Source organism: Felis catus, chromosome A3, assembly GCF_018350175.1.
Source record: "Felis catus isolate Fca126 chromosome A3, F.catus_Fca126_mat1.0, whole genome shotgun sequence".
Taxonomy (NCBI): domain Eukaryota; kingdom Metazoa; phylum Chordata; class Mammalia; order Carnivora; family Felidae; genus Felis; species Felis catus.
In genome coordinates, this window is record NC_058370.1 from 99,862,689 (window position 1) to 99,884,098 (window position 21,410).

The 21,410-nt window shown below is 45.7% G+C and overlaps 1 protein-coding gene across 5 annotated transcripts in view; it reads left to right on the top strand.

The window, feature by feature from the left end:
- The window catches only part of TCF7L1 (transcription factor 7 like 1), a 157,806-nt gene extending 140,568 nt beyond the window's left edge, over nucleotides 1–17,238 (top strand). For 3 of the 5 annotated variants that reach the window (XM_045054490.1, XM_023251821.2, XM_045054492.1), the window contains 8 exons: nucleotides 10,021–10,153; nucleotides 11,239–11,344; nucleotides 11,647–11,730; nucleotides 12,476–12,619; nucleotides 13,334–13,493; nucleotides 13,580–13,687; nucleotides 14,620–14,695; nucleotides 15,827–17,238. In XM_045054490.1, coding sequence (XP_044910425.1) covers nucleotides 10,021–10,153; nucleotides 11,239–11,344; nucleotides 11,647–11,730; nucleotides 12,476–12,619; nucleotides 13,334–13,493; nucleotides 13,580–13,687; nucleotides 14,620–14,695; nucleotides 15,827–16,260 — 1,245 coding nt within the window. In that variant the 3' untranslated portion in view covers nucleotides 16,261–17,238. The remainder of the gene's footprint in view (nucleotides 1–10,020; nucleotides 10,154–11,238; nucleotides 11,345–11,646; nucleotides 11,731–12,475; nucleotides 12,620–13,333; nucleotides 13,494–13,579; nucleotides 13,688–14,619; nucleotides 14,696–15,826) is intronic. The other 2 variants (XM_045054491.1, XM_023251822.2) reach the window with 1 other exon arrangement.
- Nucleotides 17,239–21,410: the final 4,172 nt, after the last annotated feature.

The following is a 21,410-nucleotide window of genomic DNA, read 5'->3' on the forward strand; positions in this document are numbered from 1 at the left end:
TTTAGAATTGCTCCTGACACGAAGTAAGTCCTCAGTAACTGTCAGCTCACTGCGGGTGCCACCCCCACTTACCGTTGCTGTTATTAAGACAAGGAAAGAGCAATTAAAATACTGTTTAATTAGCAGATGAAAAGGTGATGAGGGCCTGCGGTAGGTGCCAGTTCAAGTGGACAGATCACGAGGGTAAGAGAGATAATGAGCTTATAGAATCTCACAATTACTCTCCCAAGGATATGATTTAATTGGTCTGAGGCAGTGTTGGTATCTTAGTTTTTTAAGTTCACCCAGGAGGTTCTAAGGGGCAGCCAGAATGGAGAATCATTGCCCTAATCACAAATCAGAGGCCAAAGGGAAGGAGCTAGAGACGACCCCAGTTTGCTAGGTGCTGGCTTCGCTAGGCTGGAGGTGTAAGCAGGACTTGGAGGTTCCCGGAAGTAGTTGTGGAGGTTTGGACACTGGTGTTTTTATTAGAAAGTTGAAGACACTTGATTATGAAGTTGCATTTAGAATCATGAGCAGAATATTTTAAGATGAGGTTGGCCCCGGGAGAAGGGCAAGTGAAGGAAACTGCCTGCGTACTTGGCAGAGATTTAGTGAGTCGTGTCAAAGCTGCCTGTCAAGGAAATGTGTATAAACAAGCCATAACTGAGCCAGGGTGGGGATGGAGTTAAGTGTTATTACTGCTTGGATTTTATGCCTTAAAAACAAGCTCTAAAAACCGAATAGCTGTGATATTTTCTATGTAACGATTTGTAGTATCTGATCACTGTAATCTCCTTGCACGTAGACTGTTACCCAGACCCAGACCGTTACCGTGGCCCCATGTGCCTGGCCCCCGTCTTTTCCCTCTACTCTCCCTGGAGCACTGTGCCCAGCCACACAAAACAAATATATGCACTTCCAGAACATAACCAACTCGAACATAGGAATCCCACCTGCTTTGATCACATTCATTCACCCAGCGCTTATTGTTAACACCTAACACAGAGTAGGTACTTGTAGAACATTTGTGAATGAATGGAAGAATAAATGATGGGGGAAAGGTTGATAACCCCTTCTAAAGCCCTCTCTCCTTCTTGCTCCATTCCCTCTTCTCCTACAGGACTTTTTTTTTTTTTTTAACTGAATCTGTTTTCGAACCCATAAACGTAATGCCCGTGTTGTGTAAAACACTTGGGAAGATGCAAAGTGCACAGAAAGAGCCCCGTAATCCCACAACCCGCACACGTTTTGTTATACAGCATTTCGTTCTCTTCTGTGTTTGTGTGTGTGTGTGTGTGTGTGTGTGTTTATACACGCGCGCGCATGCACCTGTAACTTGCTTTCTAGAAGATGACCAAAATGCTTCCTTTAAATAGTAAGCTCCCCATTCTGCCATTAAATATTGGGCCGCTCTCAGAAGCAACTGTCGGATTGTCAAGCCAGTGCCTGGAAGCCCTCCTCTGAAGAACAGCCGCCTCGCTGCTTCGCCTTCGAGCTGAGAAGCCTGACTTTGCTTAACATGCCAGTTCTCAATTTAAAACATTTATCGAGGGGGCGCCTGGCTGGGTCAGTCCGTTAAGCATCCGACTCTTGATTTCTATTCAGGTCATGATCTCACAGTTAATGAGATCAAGCCTCACATCGGGTTCTGCACTGACACTATGGAGCCTGCTTGGGATTCTTTCTCTTTCTCTCTCTCTCTCTCTCTCTCTCTCTCTCTCTCTCTCTCTGCCCCTCCCCCACTTGCACACTTGCACCCGTGTGCTCTCTCTCAAAAATAAATAAACAAAAAAAATTATTGAGGTTTCCCTTTAAAAAAATTTTTTTAATGTTTTTATTTATTTTTGAGACAGAGAGTGACAGAGCATGAGCAGGGGAGGAGCAGAGAGAGGGGGAGACACAGAATCTGAAGCAGGCTCCAGGCTCCGAGCTGTCAGCACAGAGCCCGATGCGGGGCTCAAACTCACAGAGTGTGAGATCGTGACCTGAGCCAAAGTCGGTCGCTCAACCAACTGAACCACCCAGGCGCCCCTAGGTTTCCCTTTTTAAATTGTGCATAGTTTCTCCATATTCTTACTGGTATACCTGCTGTGGACCCAAAACACTTCAAAACTCACCACATAACTTGTTGCTGCTTTGGTTTGCCTCCAATACTGATTTCAATTCTTATTGTGCAGTATTAATTCTTTATTTGGGTATAATTTTAAACTTTCAGAAATATTACAAGAATAATACAAGGACTCCCATTTTTTTTTTTTTTTAATTTTGAGAGCGAGCAAGCAGGGGAGGGGCAAAGAGAGGGAGACAGAATCCCAAGCAGGCTCTGAGCTGTCAGTACAGAGCCCACTGTGGGGCCCAAACTCACAAACCACAAGATCATGACCTGAGCCGAAATCAGGAGTTGGACACTTAACCCTCTGAACCACCCAGGCACCGTAGGAACTCCCATATACATTTATCCAGATTCAGAAATTTTTGTCCCATGCTTTGTCCTTCTCTCTTTGTGTTTGTGTGTGTGTGTGTGTGTGTGTGTGTGTGTGTGTACATGCATATATACACATGTACATATATGTACAGATTTTTTTAACAATTTGAGAGTAAGTTGGAGACACTATGCCCCTTTATCCCTGGATACTTGGGATGTATCTCCTAAGAACAAAGATATTGCCTTACAATGACTGCAGTACAGTTATCAAAATCAAGAAGTGAACATTTCACATTACTCTCTAACCCATGGTATATATTCAAACTTTGGCAAATGTCCCAATGGTATCCATTACAACCATGTGCTTTTCCCTGGCCAGAGTCCAATCCAGGATCACACGTGGCATTTACCTGCCATGTCCCTTGTCTCCTTTTATCTAGCAGGGTCCCTCAGCCTTTGTCTTTCCTGACCTTGATGTTTTTTGAGAAGTACTGAGCAGCTATTTTGTAGAATGTCCTCCCTCTAGGGTTTGTCTGTTTTCTCCTGGTTAGGCTCCAGTCATGTGTCTTCAGCAAGAACACTACTGCACTGATGTTATGTCCTCCTCAGTGCCTCACATTGGGGGGGCAGGCTCCCGGTGTCCATCTGTCCCCATAGTGGAGATGTCAGCTTTAATCATTCGGTTAAGTTGGTGTCTGCTGTGTGTTTCCACTGTGAAGTGGCTCTTTCTCCGTTTGTAACTAATAAGTACTCTCTGTAGGGAGATGCTTTGCAGCCGTGTGCGTGTCCTGTTTTTCATCAGACTTTCACCCTCTAGTTTGGGCAGTCATTGGGGATTACCTGCCGCCATCCCTTTACTAGTTTCTGCTATGGAGAAGTTAGCTTTGGGAGATTCTTACTCTGTCTCCCAGGTCATGAATCTTACCGTAGAGCAGCAGAGCAGTCATTGTGACAAGTCCAGTCTGTGCACCGAAAACACTCTGGAAAAGATGACAAGGTGTAGAGGACAGAAGCTCCGAAAACAGTCAACAGATGTGTTCCTGCAAAAGAGACCGAGCCAATGAAAACGACAAAAGGCAGTGAGAGAGGTGAAGCCGGGCTTTAGAAACAAACACTTGAATTTATAGATCAGAAGAGTTCACCTGAATTCTCCAAAGTAAACGAAAATGGACATTCACCTGTGTACATCCTGACAATGATTTGAAATGTGAGGGTTTAATCTTTTTTTCCTACAAGCATACGTGCAGGGGAGGAAAAAAGGACAGTATCAAAGAAACAAAAATAAAGGGTTTCTTTTGTCGTTTTCTTTTTTTTTTCTTTTTAAAGTTTTTGTTTGTTTTGTGTTTTTTGTTTGTTTTTGGCTTGGTTTGGTTTTTGGGTTTTTTGTTTTTGTTTTTGTTTTGTTTTGAGAGAGGTGGGAGTGGGGAGAGAGAATCCCAAGCAGGCTCCGCACTGTCAGTGCCGAGCCCAGTGTGGGGCTCAAACTCACAAATCATGATATCATGACCTGAGCCGAAATCAAGAGTTGAATTCTTAACCGACTGAGCCACCCAGGCGCCCCTCTTTTGCCATTTTCAATGCCAGCAAACACAAGGGTAGAGAAGGAGAGTTTTGATAAGGAAAAAGATTTATCTCAAGAATTTTATGCACAGTCCACTTTGCAAGGACCTCAAAAATGTGACACTGCTTAGAAGGACCTGAAATGCATTCCAGTTCTCTAAACCTGGTCTCACCCGTTGCCCCACAGAGACTCTTGGTTTATCTTTATGTCTTCTGTCCTGCAGCACAACTGCTTGCCGCGGGTGAGGAGCCCAGAAAGCCTTTGTTAATACAGTCACACGGAGCCCCGTGTCCTCATTTCTTCTCTCTGCTCCAGTCCACTGGCCTCCCTGTGGTTCTTCAAACATGCTGAGCACACTGCCCACCTCAAAGCCACTACACTGGTGTTCCTTCTGCCAAAATGCTCTTCCCCTGTCTATCCACACATCTAGCTCCCCACTTCCTTCAGGTATTTATTCAAAAGTCGTTTTCTGCTTGAGGCTTTCCCTGTTCAACCTGCGTCACAACCCACACTCCCTTCGCCCTTGACTTAGTTTTTCTCCTTAGCATTTTTCACTATTACTGCGCGGTTTATGTTACTTATATTCCATCTCTCCAATTAGAATGTAAGTACCATGAGAATAGATATTTCTGCCTAAATAGATGAGTCTCTAGTGCATTCACAAGACCTAGAGCAAGCAACTGCTGGCATATAGTAGGTACAATATAAATACTTGTTCCTCTTCTCTCTCTCTCTCTCTCTCTCTCTCTCTTTTTTTTTTGGTAGTGAAACAAGAAAGGAATTTATCCTACTGCTTTTATTGTTGTGATCAGTGTTTTCTGCAGAGCCAGGCAGTTAAGCAATCCATCTATGTCATCAGAGACCCCGATTCTTCCGTCTCTGCTCTATCAGCCTCCAGCCCTTTGGCTGCCCAACTCAGTGCCTACGGTACAGACAGTCTCCACAAACATTTAGCCAATACATAAAAGTGTGGATTTCCATTTCTCTCAGTAGAGGAAAAATCCATATAGGAGACACATAACTTCAGACTTCCTTCCCTTAATAGGATACAACGACAGAATGTCAAAAAGCTTACATTTTGCCTTTCAAGTAGTATTTGCTAGAGGTGTGTGTGTGTGTGTGTGTGTGTGTGTGTGTGTGTGTGCTTGTGCACAGAGAATTGAGGGTTTTTTTTCCCCCCCACCAACTTTGATTAGGTTCCTATGTGGCCCCGGTTCTATTATATATAAATCTTTCAATCTTACTTTCTGCACTACCAGCTGGCCAACTCCCTTTGGGATATTTTACTAATTTTAAGAAAGACATGGGGCTAATTTAGAGACAGGTGGCCAGAAAACAGTGAGGAGTCCAGAGACTGTGGCATATGAGGGAAACAGAAGACCTCAGAGAACAAGGTGTTTGTCTTCCAATGCTTGATGAGTTCTCGTCAGAGAGAGGGAATACTGATTTTATTAAGTGATATGTCCATCTATAGGGCTAGGAAAGAAACACGTAAGGAATTTAAGGAAAGAGTTCCTAGGGCCTGAAATAGGGTGCATGCAAAGAAAGTTGTTCTCTCTCCAAGCTTGAGCAGTGAATCCAGTTGGTTGTCTCCAAAAAGTTGTGCACACACAGGATGTTCCATTGAGGTACAGGTCAGAGGTAAAAACACTGTCACTAAAATCATTAGGAAGAAGTTCATCGTTACTGTATGGAATGTGAGGGGGGATCAATAGCATGAACTTCACCTACTTGTTGGTTCTCAGCAAATGACAGTTCACCTGAGCCCAGCTACCATCGATTTTCAATTTGCCGAGTTTTTTTTTTTTTTTTTAAGTTTATTTATGTATTTTGAGAGAGAGAGAGCACGAGTTGGGTAGGGGCAGAGAGAGAGGAAGAGAGGATTCCAAGCAGGCTCCGTGCTGTCAGCAGAGCCCAACACGGGGCTCGACTCACAAACTGTGAGATCGTGACCTGAGCTGAGATCAAGAGTCAGATGCTTAATGAACTGAGCCTCCCAGGCGCCCCGCAAATTACCTAGTTTTAAGTAAAATAACCCATGAGGAAATGGACAAGTAGCTTTGAAAGATTCCTGCAATAAACTTAGATTGAAAATACTACTAAGAACACAAACCAAAGGAACAAATAAGCAAACAAACAAAACATGGTAGAACTGACACTTTTTATTAAGTTGTGTGGTCAAAAAAAAAATTTAGAGACCCCTGGCCCAACTGATCGTCTGTCACTGTTAGAATTGGAGTTAACACTGAACTTTGTAGCGGGGGCCAGCAAGTCCTTGGAAATCCTCTTTTCTTTGGCAGTTGACTGTTCTCAGCAGATAGCCCTGCGTTGGGAGAAACCAGTCCTCTTCCGGCCTTCATGACCACTTCAGACCCTCTTCCTCCCTAAGGGCATTACAACACTGTGAATAGGCTGATATTTTAGCAATTATTCCAGTTTCTTCCCCCCCCCCCCCCCCCCCGAGCCCTGTGGTTAGGCATAGTCTCTTGAACACAGTTCCAGCCCACACAGAGAAGGTTGTTTCCATCAGTAAACAGACAAATGGATGGAGATAGAATAGAGTTTTTAAATACATAAAATCAGATACAGTTAGCAACCTATTGGAACTCTCAGTACCTTTCCTGGGCAGTCTGTTGGCCAGTCTGTGCTGCTTATGAGTGGTACCACAAAGCCAAGACTCATCTTTGCCTGATCTAAGAAACCTTATCCTTTTGATCTCTGAAATCAGGATCGGGAAGAAAAGACAATAGTGAATGAACAATAGGAGCCAGGAGGCTTTGTGGACGTCTCCAATGACCAGTTGAAGGAAAGGGACCTTGTGGAGGGATGGTCTCTCTGGCTGTGCTAGGGCTGTGTGGCGTTAGCTTTACTTTAAACTTGAAATTAGTCTTTAATGGTGGGAGAGGAGGCATTGCTTCCTCAAGGACCCAGAGTTTAAGGAACTTTGGCTTGGACCAACTCTAGAAACAGATTAAAACATTCGAGAAGGACTTGAACTGGAAAAGGGTTGGGTCTACGTGACTGCAGAAGGATTCAGGTCCTTCTGAATGGCTGTGAGAAAGTCTTCCTCAGGTAAATCTGGACTCAGCTACTGTGCTAAGTGAACCCCATGGCTTCGCCTGTGCGCACTATTTGTACTGAGGTTTTCCATTGGGAGGTGCAGAGTGGTTCCTGATATTCCTACACTTGGCCTGAGTTTGTGCTGTGGACATCCTGCCACTGAGGGCGGCTGAGAGGAGAAAAGAGTGGGAACTTTTACTGGAACAGTAGCCTCTAAGGAGAACCTTCCTTGGAGAGGCAATTCTCAATTATCAGGCCCAGAGGCCACATCTTCCAGACTGATCAAGGAAAAGTTTACCCTCCTTTCTCTTTCTGTGAACCCACCACCTCCCAGTCCATTTTCTGGACAATGATGCCACCTAATGGGAACCAGTAATAACTTTCAGAGCATTTAAGTGAGGATGCCTACCTTTTTAATGGAATTCACATTTCTCTGCTTTGTACTTTGCTACCTATTCAGTGCTGTTTGCAAGCTTCTGGTGAGGTCAGGCTCACCAGTACATAGGCAGTCAGGATTTCACAATACTGTTAAGTATTTTTAGATGTCCATAAATACATATATCAAAGAATCATACTGTACACTTCAAATAGATTTCAGTTTTATTTGTCAATTATACCTCAGAAAAGCTGAAAAAAACATTAATTTAAAAAAATTGGTGGGGCACCTGAGTGGCCAGGTCATGATCTCACAGTCTGTGAGTTCAAGCCCCGCGTCAGGCTCTGTGCTGACAGCTCAGAGCCTGGAGCCTGCGTCAGATTCTGTGTCTCCCTCTCTCTCTGCCTCTCCCCCACTCGTTCTCTCTCTCTCTCTCTCTCTCTCTCTCCCTCCCTCCCTCCCTCCCTCCCTCCCTCTCTCTCTCTCTCTCAAAAATAAACATTCAAAAAATTTTTTAAAAATTGGTACAAATGATGTAAATTAATGTAAATAAAAAACCAGATGTACACAAAGTAGAAATGAATGGAGATATTCCAAAATGATAATAGGGGCTGGATTAGGCTAGTGTGGTTGTGTTTTCTAAATGCTTTATAATACAATTTGTGGGTTTTTTTTTTTGATTCATCATAAGTGTACTTTTTTATATAGACAGTAATTACAGTTGGAAAATACAGAAATAGAAACAAGAAAAACAAAATCACCCATAACTCCGCCACTCAGACATACCTACTGCTTACATTTTGGTGGGTTTCTTGTCTTTTTTTTTTTTTTTTTAACATAGCATTTATGTATTTTTTTAATTGTAATCATTCTGTGTGATTCTTTTATCATTTACTATTACTTTAGTAATCATTCTGTTGCTTTTATGATACCAAAAAATCATCCTTTAAACAAAGCTGTTTCCAGGAAACCCTAATGCACCATTTAAATACATTAGGTTCCAAGAAATCTGACCTTAAAATAATTCTTATACTCTTATTTGTGCTGTTTGTTCGTGTACATAGAGATACCTTCAAAAGCCAGTCAGGGAACAGGAAAAAAAGTAAGAAAATGATTTTAGAATTTATAGGTAAAAGTCAACTGAGCCCACTGGGATTGAGAGGTGATAGGAAGTGGTTCCAGACCCACAGCACCTGGTCATGTGCCAGCGCCACCTAGTGGTGTGGGTTATGAACAGTCTGAACTCTCTGCCTCGCATAGGCGGGTCTGGGAGCTGGACTCTCCTGGTTGGGGACCTTGCTCCAGTATTCTGCCTCTTCTCTCTGCTTAGCCTACTGAAAATAGAGCAAGACTACCTGTCAGCACACGGATATATAGACATACGGATCGAGATTTGCATTAGGAGCACCAAATGGGCACTGTGAGAAAGAAAAAAAGGGCTCCCAGAGTCTATGAAATGAAAAATTCAAATGGAAAGACAGCAGTTTGGAAACGTAGCCCTTGGGCTGCCTCCAGATCATCCTCCATATTGCAGATCTCTTTTCAGAGCAAATCTCTTCTCCACTTGTATGTAATTCATTTCCCTTATTATGCAGGAAAATGTATGTCAGTCCTTTCTGGCAGATATATGTTTGGGCTCTTGGGGAGGCAGGTAGGACCAGAGAAAACACTCTGGTTTGTTAAAGCTCTAAACGGCTGACATGAATCCAGTTCTGCCATTTAGTAGCTCCGTGTCCTTGGCTATGGCTAAGCCACTTAATCTTTCTGAGCTGTTTCTTCATCCCTCGAATGGGGTCATCACAGCTTCTTTGCTAGGTTATAAGGAATAGAGGTATTGCCTAGCCCTGTGCTTGTAGTGAAGGGCTCAATAAATTGTAGCTCTTTTTTTTTTTTATAATAAAACCCTGATTGTTAACTCAGATTGGATTAAAACAATTTAATTCAGTTCACCAATTCTAGGACTTACAGGTTTTTCCCACTTTAAATCTCAGAAATCAGGATGTGTCAGTGGCATGCCAGTGGTTTTTTTCCTTCTTAACAGTTCTATAAAATAATGGTACTTCTTGCATGTGCTGGTGTTTTCAAGGAAATGTGGTAATTAGGTTAGCTGTGTTTGAAGTGCTACAGGGAGACCTGTTTTAAGTGCTCTTGGATTGTGTCTGTAAAGCCTGAACATGACAGCTGGTTCCATGAGGTCTCACGGTGACAATTCCCCACTGGTCTGTTTCCCAGCCTCAGACTTGAGCTTGTGAGCTACTATTTCTATGAAATTTATTTGGAAAGGGTGTGTTGAACCTTTTAAACTTCACTGAGATTACACAGAGCGCAGATGATAACTCAATCACCTATATATAGCATTTTGTACTGCACAGCATACATGGAGTAAATATATGTTGTTTTAAAGAGTAGGTATGTGTGAAGGTGGGTGTAATCCCTCCTCTAATTCTGTTGGTTCTTTCCCTGCTGTGTAGACTGCTACTTTCTTTCCAGGGCTGTCTGAGGGCTGGATGCGCTATTGCATGGAAAATACCTGGCACATATTGGACACAGTAAATAACAGCGGATTGTATTCTCTGTCTCCTTGGTAACTATGCCTAGTCTTTTTCTCTCTTTCAGTCTAATAAAGTTCCTGTTGTTCAGCCCCCGCATCACATGCACCCGTTGACGCCCCTCATCACCTACAGCAACGACCACTTCTCCCCTGGCTCCCCTCCCACACATCTCTCCCCAGAGATTGATCCAAAGACAGGTGAGTCATCTGCCGCCCAGGCTGGCCCCCGTGCAGAGAGCTCCAGTGGGGCAGGCTTGTCTTCTCAGGGAACATAATGACCCTGGAATCGGCAGCCCTGGGTTCAGGTCATGTCTTCAACTCCCAAGAGCCCATAACCCTGCCTACTGACATTAGCCCTTTCAGTGTTTTCATCCACACCTCCTGTGTCCCTTCCGCATCATCGAGGCATTGTGAGGATTAAAGGAAATTCTATGAGGCAGTGTCAGGGCCTGGCTCCACAGTAAGGAGATGGCACTCTTCTGCCATAGATTCTTTACTTTATTTAGACTCTCTTAATACTTTGGGGTGCAATGGGCTGGAAGTGGGGGTGGGTGGGAATCTTTTTCACTGACCTTGAACTCTAGCCCGGCTGGAGGCTGTGCCTTCCTAAACCAAGACCTTTGCCTTACACGGAACATTTTCAAATAGAGTTACCAATCTAGCCAGACTTCTAAGTATAGCTTTAAAGCGGTAAGGCCGAGCTGGATTTTTCTTTTCTTTTTTCTTTTCTTTTCTTCTCTTTTTTTTGAATTGCTCACCAGAACTGTCCATCTTAGGGAAACATAGCTTCATCAAATTCCCAGAGTTGCAGTGGCTCAAAGTATTTTTGGAACCCCTCTTTAAGGAAATCAAAGTTACTGTAAGTTACAAATAATGAGGAGGACAAAAGTGGAATAGAAATCCAAAGTTTACTTCTCCATGAATGAGGCAGGTTTTCTAAAGGGGTAGTTAGCTGATGACTCCGGAGAATGTCTTGGGTCTCTCAGTCCAAGATTTCTGGCCCCTTTCTTGGATGACTCCTATGTAAGCAGCTGGAAATTACTCCTGCTGATAGGTGGGATCCATGTAGCCAGAGAGAGCTGGCTGTGTTTGTCCTGCCTTCCTTGAATATGTCCTTGACTCACCGGCCAGCAGAGCTGGAGAGATGACAGAAGGCAAGGACAATGAAAGGCCTTCCGTGCTCCAGCACACTTGGGGACATGGGGCAAGGGACTTCCCATTTGGTGTTATTTTAAGGTGCTTTGGTAGGGCCAGGGAACAGTCTGACACATGTCTCTTTGAAGCAGGAATCCCCCGGCCCCCTCACCCATCTGAGCTGTCTCCATATTACCCACTGTCTCCTGGAGCTGTCGGACAAATCCCTCATCCTCTCGGCTGGCTCGTCCCGCAGTAAGGAAACTAGCAGACTTTCTTACCCTCCTTCTTCCTCATGCTGTGCTCGGCCTCCTGTACCTCCAGCGTGCTCCGGGATCTGTGTGCAGCACCCCCACCTCCCACAGTGGAGCTCTCTCATCAAAGCCCACGGCTCAGACCTCCCTTCTCTCCCTTGGGCAGCTAGCTCCCCACTCTTACTTCCTACTTCCTGCCCTCTGTCTTTCATCCTTTCTTCCAGCCCCCTCTCCTTCCCTGTCCTGAACAGTCCCATTGTAACCAGTATGCTGACCAGATTTCCGTGCTCCCGACCCTTATAGGCAAGGACAGCCCATGTACTCCCTTCCTCCTGGTGGCTTCCGGCACCCCTACCCTGCCCTCGCCATGAACGCCTCAATGTCCAGGTGAGTCCCGGGACTGGGGGCTGTGAGCATGAAGTTCCCTTGCAGAGAACGGTCCTCTACTCGTGTCCTTGTCATTTGTGACCATGAAAAGCTTTCTCTTGGCTAAACTGGGAGGCACGGGCTCACCTTTTCTCCCCACCCCTCTTTGCTGAGGCGCCTCCTCGCACATACTGTATGGTCGGAATGGAGACCACAGACTCGGCTCGTTCTTTGCCCATCTCTCTAAGGGAAGAATTTCAAAGCCCTAGTACTCAGCATCCCCACACGTCCCCCCACCTGCTGGGCTTTGTGGCACTGAAGCCAGAGACTGGAGATGATTAGTGTTTCCTGAAGTGATGTCAGGAGAGGGAACAGCAAAGGGGGTTCCTGTCCCAGGGGCCGGATCTACCTGACAATGGTACCTGTGGTCACAAAGGAAGTGGAACCCACGGCATATGGTGTGGTTCCCCATTGCGGACACTGGCCTCTGACCCGCCACACCTTCTTTTGGATTTTCATCCTACCTGCGTCCAGTACGAAATACAGGAGTCCTGTGCGTTTGTGTGGGAAGGGGAGGTTTGTTGGGTGTTTCCCAAACCTGGTTCCGTCGAGGTCAGTGAATGGGCTTCCATTCCTCAAAGTCTGCCGTGGCAGAGGTATTTACCGAGCTCTGCCATAAAGGCAGGCAGCCACCGGGTCCTCTGCCGGGTGACAAGCATTCAGCCTGAACCCTCGTGTTGTCACTTGTTTCCCCCCTGATACACAGCCTGGTTTCCAGTCGGTTCTCTCCTCACATGGTGGCTCCGGCCCATCCTGGTCTGCCCACCTCAGGGATTCCCCACCCCGCCATCGTCTCCCCCATTGTCAAGCAGGAGCCAGCACCCCCCAGCCTGAGCCCCGCCGTGAGCGCGTGAGTATCAGGCAGCCTGGATGGGACGGTGGCCAGTCTCCGAGCGGCAGATGCCATTTATTTTTCTCCCTGGTGGCATTTAGCAGGCAGCCAGCAGCCTCCCTCAGCCATACCCTTTCTCCTAGGAATTGCTCCCTTTGACTCTCTGTGTCCCCACCCTCTCAGACATCTTTTCTCACAGTGAGAAGAGTTTTACAGACAGGATTTAGAGGCTGAAAGAGGACCTAGGAATGCTTTTGGCTTCCTTCCCCCTCTCCCTTACGCATGAAAACGTGAGCCCTTAAGGGAGGATTTTCTCCAGGTCCATAGCTGACCGGTAGCGGAGTTGAGACTACCAGCAAGGCCTGTGCTGTGTCCACTGAGCCATGAAGACAGCAGGAAAGCCAAAGTCCACGCCTCATGGCGGGGAGACTCCCTCTTGCTTCTGCCCAAAGCGCCCTGCCCCCTTTCCTCTCTATCACCTGTGACAGGGGGCTCTCACCAGCTCCTTTGCTCCTTCTTCAGGAGCCTTTCATAGACTATGGCCTGAGGTCATCCCAAGGCTGAGGGCTGCTTGTGGAAGACACTCGGGGGCTGTAAGCAGCCGTGGCAACTTGAATGGATGACAGCTGGTCATCCCTCCTCCCCGCGGGCACTCGTGAGGGGCATGGATTGCGGGTCGGGTGACAGGGTGACCACTGACTCTTGCTAACCGACAGCTTTGTGACTCCCCAGGAAATCACCAGTCACGGTGAAAAAGGAGGAAGAAAAGAAACCCCACGTGAAGAAGCCTCTTAATGCCTTCATGTTATATATGAAGGAGATGAGGGCCAAGGTGGTGGCCGAGTGCACCCTGAAGGAGAGCGCGGCCATTAACCAAATCCTGGGAAGAAAGGTAGGATCCGCTGTTTCCCTCCAGGCTGTGCGGGTCAGCGACCCCCGCATTCCTGCTCCCCGTCATCTCTGACCCTCTCTCCGCAGTGGCACAACTTGTCCCGAGAAGAACAGGCCAAGTACTATGAACTGGCCCGGAAGGAGCGGCAACTTCACTCCCAGCTCTACCCGACCTGGTCAGCCCGGGACAACTACGTACGTGCCCCCTCGGGCCCCGACGGCAGCATCTGCGAGAGGAAGCGGGGAGGGGGACGTGGCTGCATTTATAGAGGACACTTAAGGCCAGGGAGAAGGCTCTATTGCTCTAGAAATAAGGAACGCATTTTAATTCTCAGGAGGTCAACAAGGACATGGTGTTGACGTCCTATGGACCGAGGTAAATCTGTACCCTCTCGTTTGAGGTGGATTCAGCCTTCGAGTCCATAAGTCAAAGTGCAGTACGAGCTATGTTCTGGCTCTGGTGGCAAGGGTGTCACCAGCCAAGGGTTCTGAACCTGGGGCTTGGAGAACAATGTATGAGCCTCAGCTGGCATTTTTTTCTAATGTTTATTTTTAAAAGCGAGAGTACAAGCAGGGGAGGGGCAGAGAGAGAGGGAGACAGAGAATCCAAAGCAGGCTCTGCTCTGTCAGCCCAAAGCCCGACGTGGGCCTCGAACCCATGAGCCATGAGATCATGACCTGAGCCAAAGTTGAACGCTCAACCGACTGAGCCACCTCAGCTGGCATTTCTAATAACTCTTCGAAACAAGACAGATTTTTGTATGTCTGTTCTTCTTTGCTTTTTTTTTTTTCTTTCTGGTGAGAGGCCTCAGAGCTGCCTTAGATTTTCAGTGGGGCCTGAGTGCCCTCAAAAAAGATCGAGAATCACACTGGAGCAGTGCCCAAGGGCACTGAAGGGTGAGGCCTTCCAAGGAGGCCAGGACACTGGGTTGGAGGGGGAAGAATCGAATGGGGAAGGGAAGGCACCTTCCAGGAAGGCTCCTCAGAGGCTTCTGTGGAGAGTGTGACCTGAGTGACTCCCCTCCACCCCCAGCTTCTCACCCAGGGTCAAGGGCAGTATGGGCAGTATCTTCTGTCCCCCTGAAGAGCTGTCCCTGGTTACCCCTTTCTTTGGCCATAATTTTCAGGGTAAGAAAAAGAAGAGGAAGAGAGAAAAGCAGCTGTCACAGACACAGTCCCAGCAGCAAGTCCAAGAGGCAGAGGGTGAGTCCTAAGGAGGGCGCTGGCTCTTCTTCCCGCCATCACACTCGCGCCTGCCTGTGGGTTGTTCCTGGCTCTCTGAAGGGTACAGCGACAGCGCTGTTTCATAATAGCTGCCATTTTCAGGGCCTCTGCCTCTTGGGAGCCTCTTGCATACCCAGGTGGGTGTTATTATTATCCCCTTTTTAGAGATGGCAGATTAAAAGGCTCAGAGAAGTTGGATCTTCCCAGTCGTTCTGCTTGTTAAATGGCGGAGGCAGGATTTGATCCCAGCACTCTCCCACTTCAAAGCCTAGGCATTCAGTTCAGTTGAGTTGCATCTTATTTGAGGGTTCTCAAATAAATGTATAAGGTAAAAATTGGAGATATTTGAAATGACCTCTGGAATTCAGTCGGGAAGGGGGCGCAGCAGAGACCGGCATGCCACCTATTTGTGAATCCAATAGAAGCAGGTTTCCTGCAAGGTTTGGTTGGTCGAACCCCGAACGAGTTTGCTTGGTATGGGGACCGCTTTGTGCCAAAATGATGTGCTCTGTCTTTTCACACTGCGGTCACACCTGGCACGGAGATGCTCATGTGGTGAGAGGCGTTTAGGTCATGCCCCTCACCTTGTGCCCCCCACCTCATGCACACCTCTGGACAAGTGTAGAGCAGCTGGTACCAACATGCTGTTGCTCTCTTCTTTCTCCCTTTCTCTTTCTTTTCTTTCGTCTATATAATTTGTACATTCGTTTACGTATGAGGACACATAAGTAAAGTGTGTACGTGCTGCCCAACCCACCGTATACCTCCCTGCTTAGCAGGTGCTGTGCCCTCTCTGATAGCACCCTAAGGCAGAGATTTTAAGGCACATTGAATGGAGACCTGTCTCCCGCAGTGGTAAGATTTAGGCAAGGAAGGTGACGGTGCGATAGACCGAGCTGTTTTCCCTGCTATCAGATGCTGAATAGGTCTTTGTCACTTTGACGTTGCCCCTTCTCCGTGCTCTAGGTGTCCCTGAATGCAGCTTCCTGGTCTTGAAAGCCTCAGATGTAATTTCAGGCCCTCCCTCCCCTCCCACTGAGCATCCTTGTGTTCCGCCTCACCCACGGCCACTAGCTGCTCAGCCTTTCGTGTATCTTTTTTCCCCCGTAGGTGCTCTGGCCTCCAAGAGCAAGAAGCCATGTGTTCAGTACCTGCCCCCCGAGAAGTCGTGTGACAGCCCTGCCTCTTCCCACGGCAGCATGCTCGACTCCCCGGCCACCCCCTCCGCGGCCTTGGCGTCGCCTGCTGCCCCTGCTGCAACCCACTCGGAGCAAGCCCAGCCCCTCTCCCTCACCACCAAGCCGGAGAGCCGGGCCCAGCTGGCTCTACACTCGGCCGCCTTCCTGTCCGCTAAGGCGACAGCCACCTCCTCTGGCCAGATGGGCAGCCAGCCCCCACTCCTCTCCCGGCCCCTCCCCCTTGGGTCCCTGCCCACAGCTCTGCTGACTTCCCCCCCCTCCTTCCCCACCACACTCCATGCCCACCAGGCCCTCCCGGTCCTCCAGGCCCAGCCTCTTTCCTTGGTTACCAAGTCTGCCCACTGAGCTGCCCCCTGACCTATGCAGGCTGTCAAGTGACTCGTCGAGTAGTAATGATTCAGAAGAAACAACGGAAAAAAAAAAAAAAAAGGAAACTTTATTGGTCAATATTTGACCACTCTGGACTGTTCTGTAAAGTGACTGGTAACAACAGCACTTTACGTTTTGTAGATGTAACCAGTAGCTGATCTTAAGGCTTTTTTAAAAAACAAAACAAAACAAAACAAAACAAAAAAAATCTTTAAAAGAAAGAGAACTGAAAAGTAGCGTGTTATTCTTCCTGTATGTGCAGTGGTGGATGGGCCTGGGCAGAAGACCCCCTTCTCTCTACCTCTTTCACTTTCTGCCCTGCTCTCTGTTCTCATCGCTCCCGCGTGCCCCCCTCCCTTCCCAGTCCGCATGGTGGCCATCGCTGGGCCTCTAGCCTGCTGCCTCTTCATCTAGATGGCGCTCCTGGACATTTTCTTTTCCCTCACCAAGTTTTTCTCCTTTGCTCAGCTCCGTGAGTTCTTGCCTTCATCTCCGTCCTCTGCCCAGGGTAAGGCTGTCATCACGTGAGAAGCCACCTTTGCCTGATTTGTCTCCACCAGCATCCCTTTTTCCTCAGTGGGCCCTAACCCAACAACCTCCAGCTTTTGGTGGGAAGAGAGGTCCTCCGAAATGGTTCTTCCCCCACATTTAAAGGGATTCAAGGTGCCTGCCACTTCCTTGGTGAAGAAGTCTCTGTGCCACCCCCTCACCGGTCCAGACCTCTTCTCCTGGTCCCAGAGTGGCAGACGAGACCTGGCCCCCAGGCCTGGCTCTTGTCCCCTGGGTCAGTGCTAGCACAATCTGCCAAAGGTCGAAACTCCCTCCTCCCTCCCCCCATCACCTCACATGCTTCTTCTGTGTGTATTTCTTTTTGTTTTTATGGGGTTTTTTGGAGCAATTTAAACTTCCAGTTGTTTATTTTCACAAAAGAAAATAAAATTGCAGTTGCAAGACCTTTTCTGAGTATTTTAGTCCTTCTGTTGAATCAAGCCCCCATCTTCATACCAAGCCCTGTGCTGGATTTTTGTGGGGCCCGGGGAGGGGAGAATATGAAAACATGCCTGACAGAAAAATGCAACCCAATGTTCAGCCTCAAATGTACAGAGACCAGTCAGCATCAATAACTGAGATCCAAAGAGAGGAATCTTTATTTTCATTTATCTTATAATTGCCAAGATATAAGGGGGGCCTTTGTCATTTTGCATGATACCTAACACCACCATTAATTTCTTGTCTAACAGCTTTATTGAGCTCTAATTCACATAACATGCGATTTACCCATTTGAAGTATACAATTCAGTGGGTTTTGTATGTTCAAACTTGTGCATCCATCATCACAGTCAATTTTAGGACATTTTCACCGCCTCAAAAAGGAACCGCAAACCCTTTAGAAGGCATCCCTAATTCCTCCCCTCACCCCCCACAGTCCCAGGCGACCACAAATCTATTTTCTGTCTCTGGATTTGTCTACTCTGGACATGTCATTTTTTTTTTTTTTTAAGCTTGTTTATTGAGAGAGAGAGGGAGAGCACAAGCCGGTGAGGCACAGAGAGAAGGAAAAACAGAATCCCAAGCAGGCTCCACGCCATCAACACAGAGCCCAATGTACAGCTCAAACTTGCAAACTGTGAGATCATGACCTGAGCCGAGATCAACAGTTCGATGCTTAACTGAGCCACCAAGACACCCCTGCACATGTCATTTAAATGGGACCATACGGGGGCTGGCTCAGTCAGAAGATCATGTGCCTCCTGATCTCAGGGACATGAGTTCAGGCCCCATGTTGGGTGTAGAGATCACTTAAATAAATAAAAGTTTTTAAAAAATAATAAATGGGATCATACAACACATGGTCCTTTTTCATTGACTTCTTTCAGCCTATGATTTTCAAGGGTCATCCATGTTGTAGCATGTCTCAGTACTTCATTCCCTTTTCTACTTGTGATGGTACAACATATGTAATATAAAATTTGCCATTTTAAGGGTGCCTGGGTGGCTCACGTCAGTTAAGCATCAACTCTTGATTTCAGCTCAGGTCATGATCTCATGGTTCATGGGTTTGAACCCCGCATCAGGTCCGGACTGACTGTGCCAGAGCCTGCTTGGGATTCTCCCTCTCTGCTCCTCTCCTGCTCACACACACACTCTCCCTCCCTCTCTCTTATAAAATAAACAAACATTTTAAAAATCTGTGGTTTTGTATTTAAAAATTTTTTTAATTAAAAAAAAATTTGCCATTTTAACTATTTGTAAATGTACTCAGTGGCACTCATTACATTCACAATGTTGTGTCACCACCAACACTATTTGCAAAACTTCATCACCCCAAACAATCTACATAACCATTAAGCAATAACCCCCCTCCATCCTACTCCCCCCCCCCCCCACCCCAGCCCCTGGTAAACTCTAATCTACTTTCCAACAAATTTCCTTGAATTTGCCTATTCCAAATGGTCTATGTAAGTGGAATCATCAAACATTCGTCCTTTTGTGCCTGGCTTATTCGACTTAAATCAATGTTCTCCAGGCCATCCACTTTGTAGCATGTATCCAAATATGTTTCCTTTTTTATTTATTTTTTTTTTTTGAGCTTTGCTAAAATACTTCAGTCTTCCTTTACCTTTTTGAGTACTTGCCAGGTTTGTTTTGTTTTGTTTTGTTTTTTTGTTTTGTTTTGTTTTACCCTACTCAGACATAGCTTTTTTTTATTATAAATGTATATAATATAAAATTTACCATTTTAACTTAAAAAAAATTTAATGTTTATTTTTGAGAGAGAGAGACAGAGCATGAGCGGGGAAGGGGCAGAAAGAGGAGACACAGAATACGAAGCAGGCTCTAGGTTCTGAGCTGTTAGCACACACAGAGCCCGACGCAGGGGTCAACCCAGGAACTGTGAGATCATGACCCGAGCCGAAATCAAGAGTCAGACACCTAACCAACTGAGCCACCCAGGCGTCCCTTTTTTAACTTTTTAAATGGACAATTTAATGATGTTAAGTACATTCACAACATCATGCACCATAACCACTGTCAATTTCCAGAACTATTTCATCATCCAAAACACAAACTACTCATTAAACATTAACTCCCCCTGACCCCCAGACTTCACGAACCTCTAATCTACTTTCTATTTATGAATTTTCCTATTCTCAGTATCTCCTATAAATAGAATCCTACAATATTTAATATTTGTCCTTTTGTGTCTGGCTTATTTCACTTAGCACAATGCTTTCAAGATTCATCTACATTGTGGCACATATCAAAATTTGATTCCCTTTTACAGCTGAATAATCCATTATGTATACAAGCCATTGTTTATCCGCTCATCTATTGATGAGTACATGGAGTTTTTTTATACCTTTTGGCTATTGTGAACTGCTTTGAACATATGAGTATGTTTGAGTCCCTGTGTTCAGTTCTTTAGGGTGTATATCTAGGAGTGGAATGGCTGGGTCATACGGTTAACTCTGTGTCAACTTTTTGAGGAATTGCCAAACTGTTTTCCATAGCAGCTGCACCATTTTACATTCCAACCAGCAATATATGAGGGTCCAATTTCTCCACATCCTTACCAACACAGTTTTTCTTTCTTTGTTTATTATAGCTATCCTGGTAGGTATGAAGTGGTATTTCAGTGTGATTTTGATATGTATGTAATACTAATAATGTTGAGCATCTCTTCACATGCTTATTAGACAGTTTTCCCAGACTATTCTATTTGTTGAAAAGACTTCTGTCTTAGCACACCCTTATTGGAAATCAGCTGACCATAAATGTAGAGGCTGATTTCTGGACTCTATTGAATTCTATCCAACTCATCTATATGTCTTTATGCCAGTACCACACTGTCCTGATTACTGTAGCTGTGTAGTAAGTTTTATTTTTTTAACAATGTTTATTTTTGAGGGAGGGAGGGGTAGATTACTTACTTAAAAACTTTTTTAAAAAATCTTTAAAAAAAAAAAAGATTCATTTATCAATTCACTTCTTTTAGCCAGAACAGTCGCATTCCTGAAATAATTTGGTAAAAGATTTCTCACTTCTCTGTGATTCTTATTCTCTCCTCAGTAATGAGTGTGTGAGAGAGATTTCTTACAACAGGAAAACATTGAGAAGCATGTTAAAGAGTTTTTGAATAACAAAGTACTTGGTCCTGAAAACTATATTTATGCCACGTACTGTTCCTTGAAATTCTGAAGACTTTCAACTGACTAGAACTACATGGCATATAACCTAAAGATTGTACTCAATAGACTATTATAGTGTTATTTCCCCTGGTGGTTGTAGTATTTTTTGGTAGGATTACATTTCAACCTTAGTTAACTGGAATATTTTCTGATGTACTTTTGTGTCTCACAAAGACTTATGTCCTGGACAACATCATTTACTCCTAATCTGGCTCTACTCCAGCCTCATCACCTGCCATTTTCCTTATTGTCTGTTATCTGGCAATCCTGTCCTCGTCTTTAAGACTTACACGAAATGTCATGTTCCCACCTGCCTCCAGACCTTTGCACACACTGTACACTCAGCCAGGAGAGCTCACCTTTTCCCCTCAACTTCACCTGGGAAATACACTCTTTGGCTCTCAGCCCAAAAGTCCCTTTCTCAACAGAGATCACAGTTTCGGCACTTTGCTTTCTTGGCATTTCTTAGAATGCATACTCACACACACTCACACAATTTCCATAAATAATTGATTAATATTTGTATTCTCCACTAGATTACATGCTCCATTAAGTTAGCTCGCCTGGCAAATGTTTATAAAAGGATTTCAAGGGGCGCCTGGGTGGCGCAGTCGGTTAAGTGTCCGACTTCAGCCAGGTCACCATCTCGCGGTCTGTGATTTTGAGCCCCGCGTTGGGCTCTGGGCTGATGGCTCAGAGCCTGGAGCCTGTTTCCGATTCTGTGTCTCCCTCTCTCTCTGCCCTTCCCCCGTTCATGCTGTCTCTCTCTGTCCCAAAAATAAATAAACGTTGAAAAAAAAATTTTTTTAAAAAAGGATTTCAAGCAGTAATTAATGTATAAACAACAGCACTTTAAACAGTGGGATACAAAACTATTTACCCAATAATATCAACTTGGAGGAAAATGGATATGCATAGAAAAAAATACACCAATTA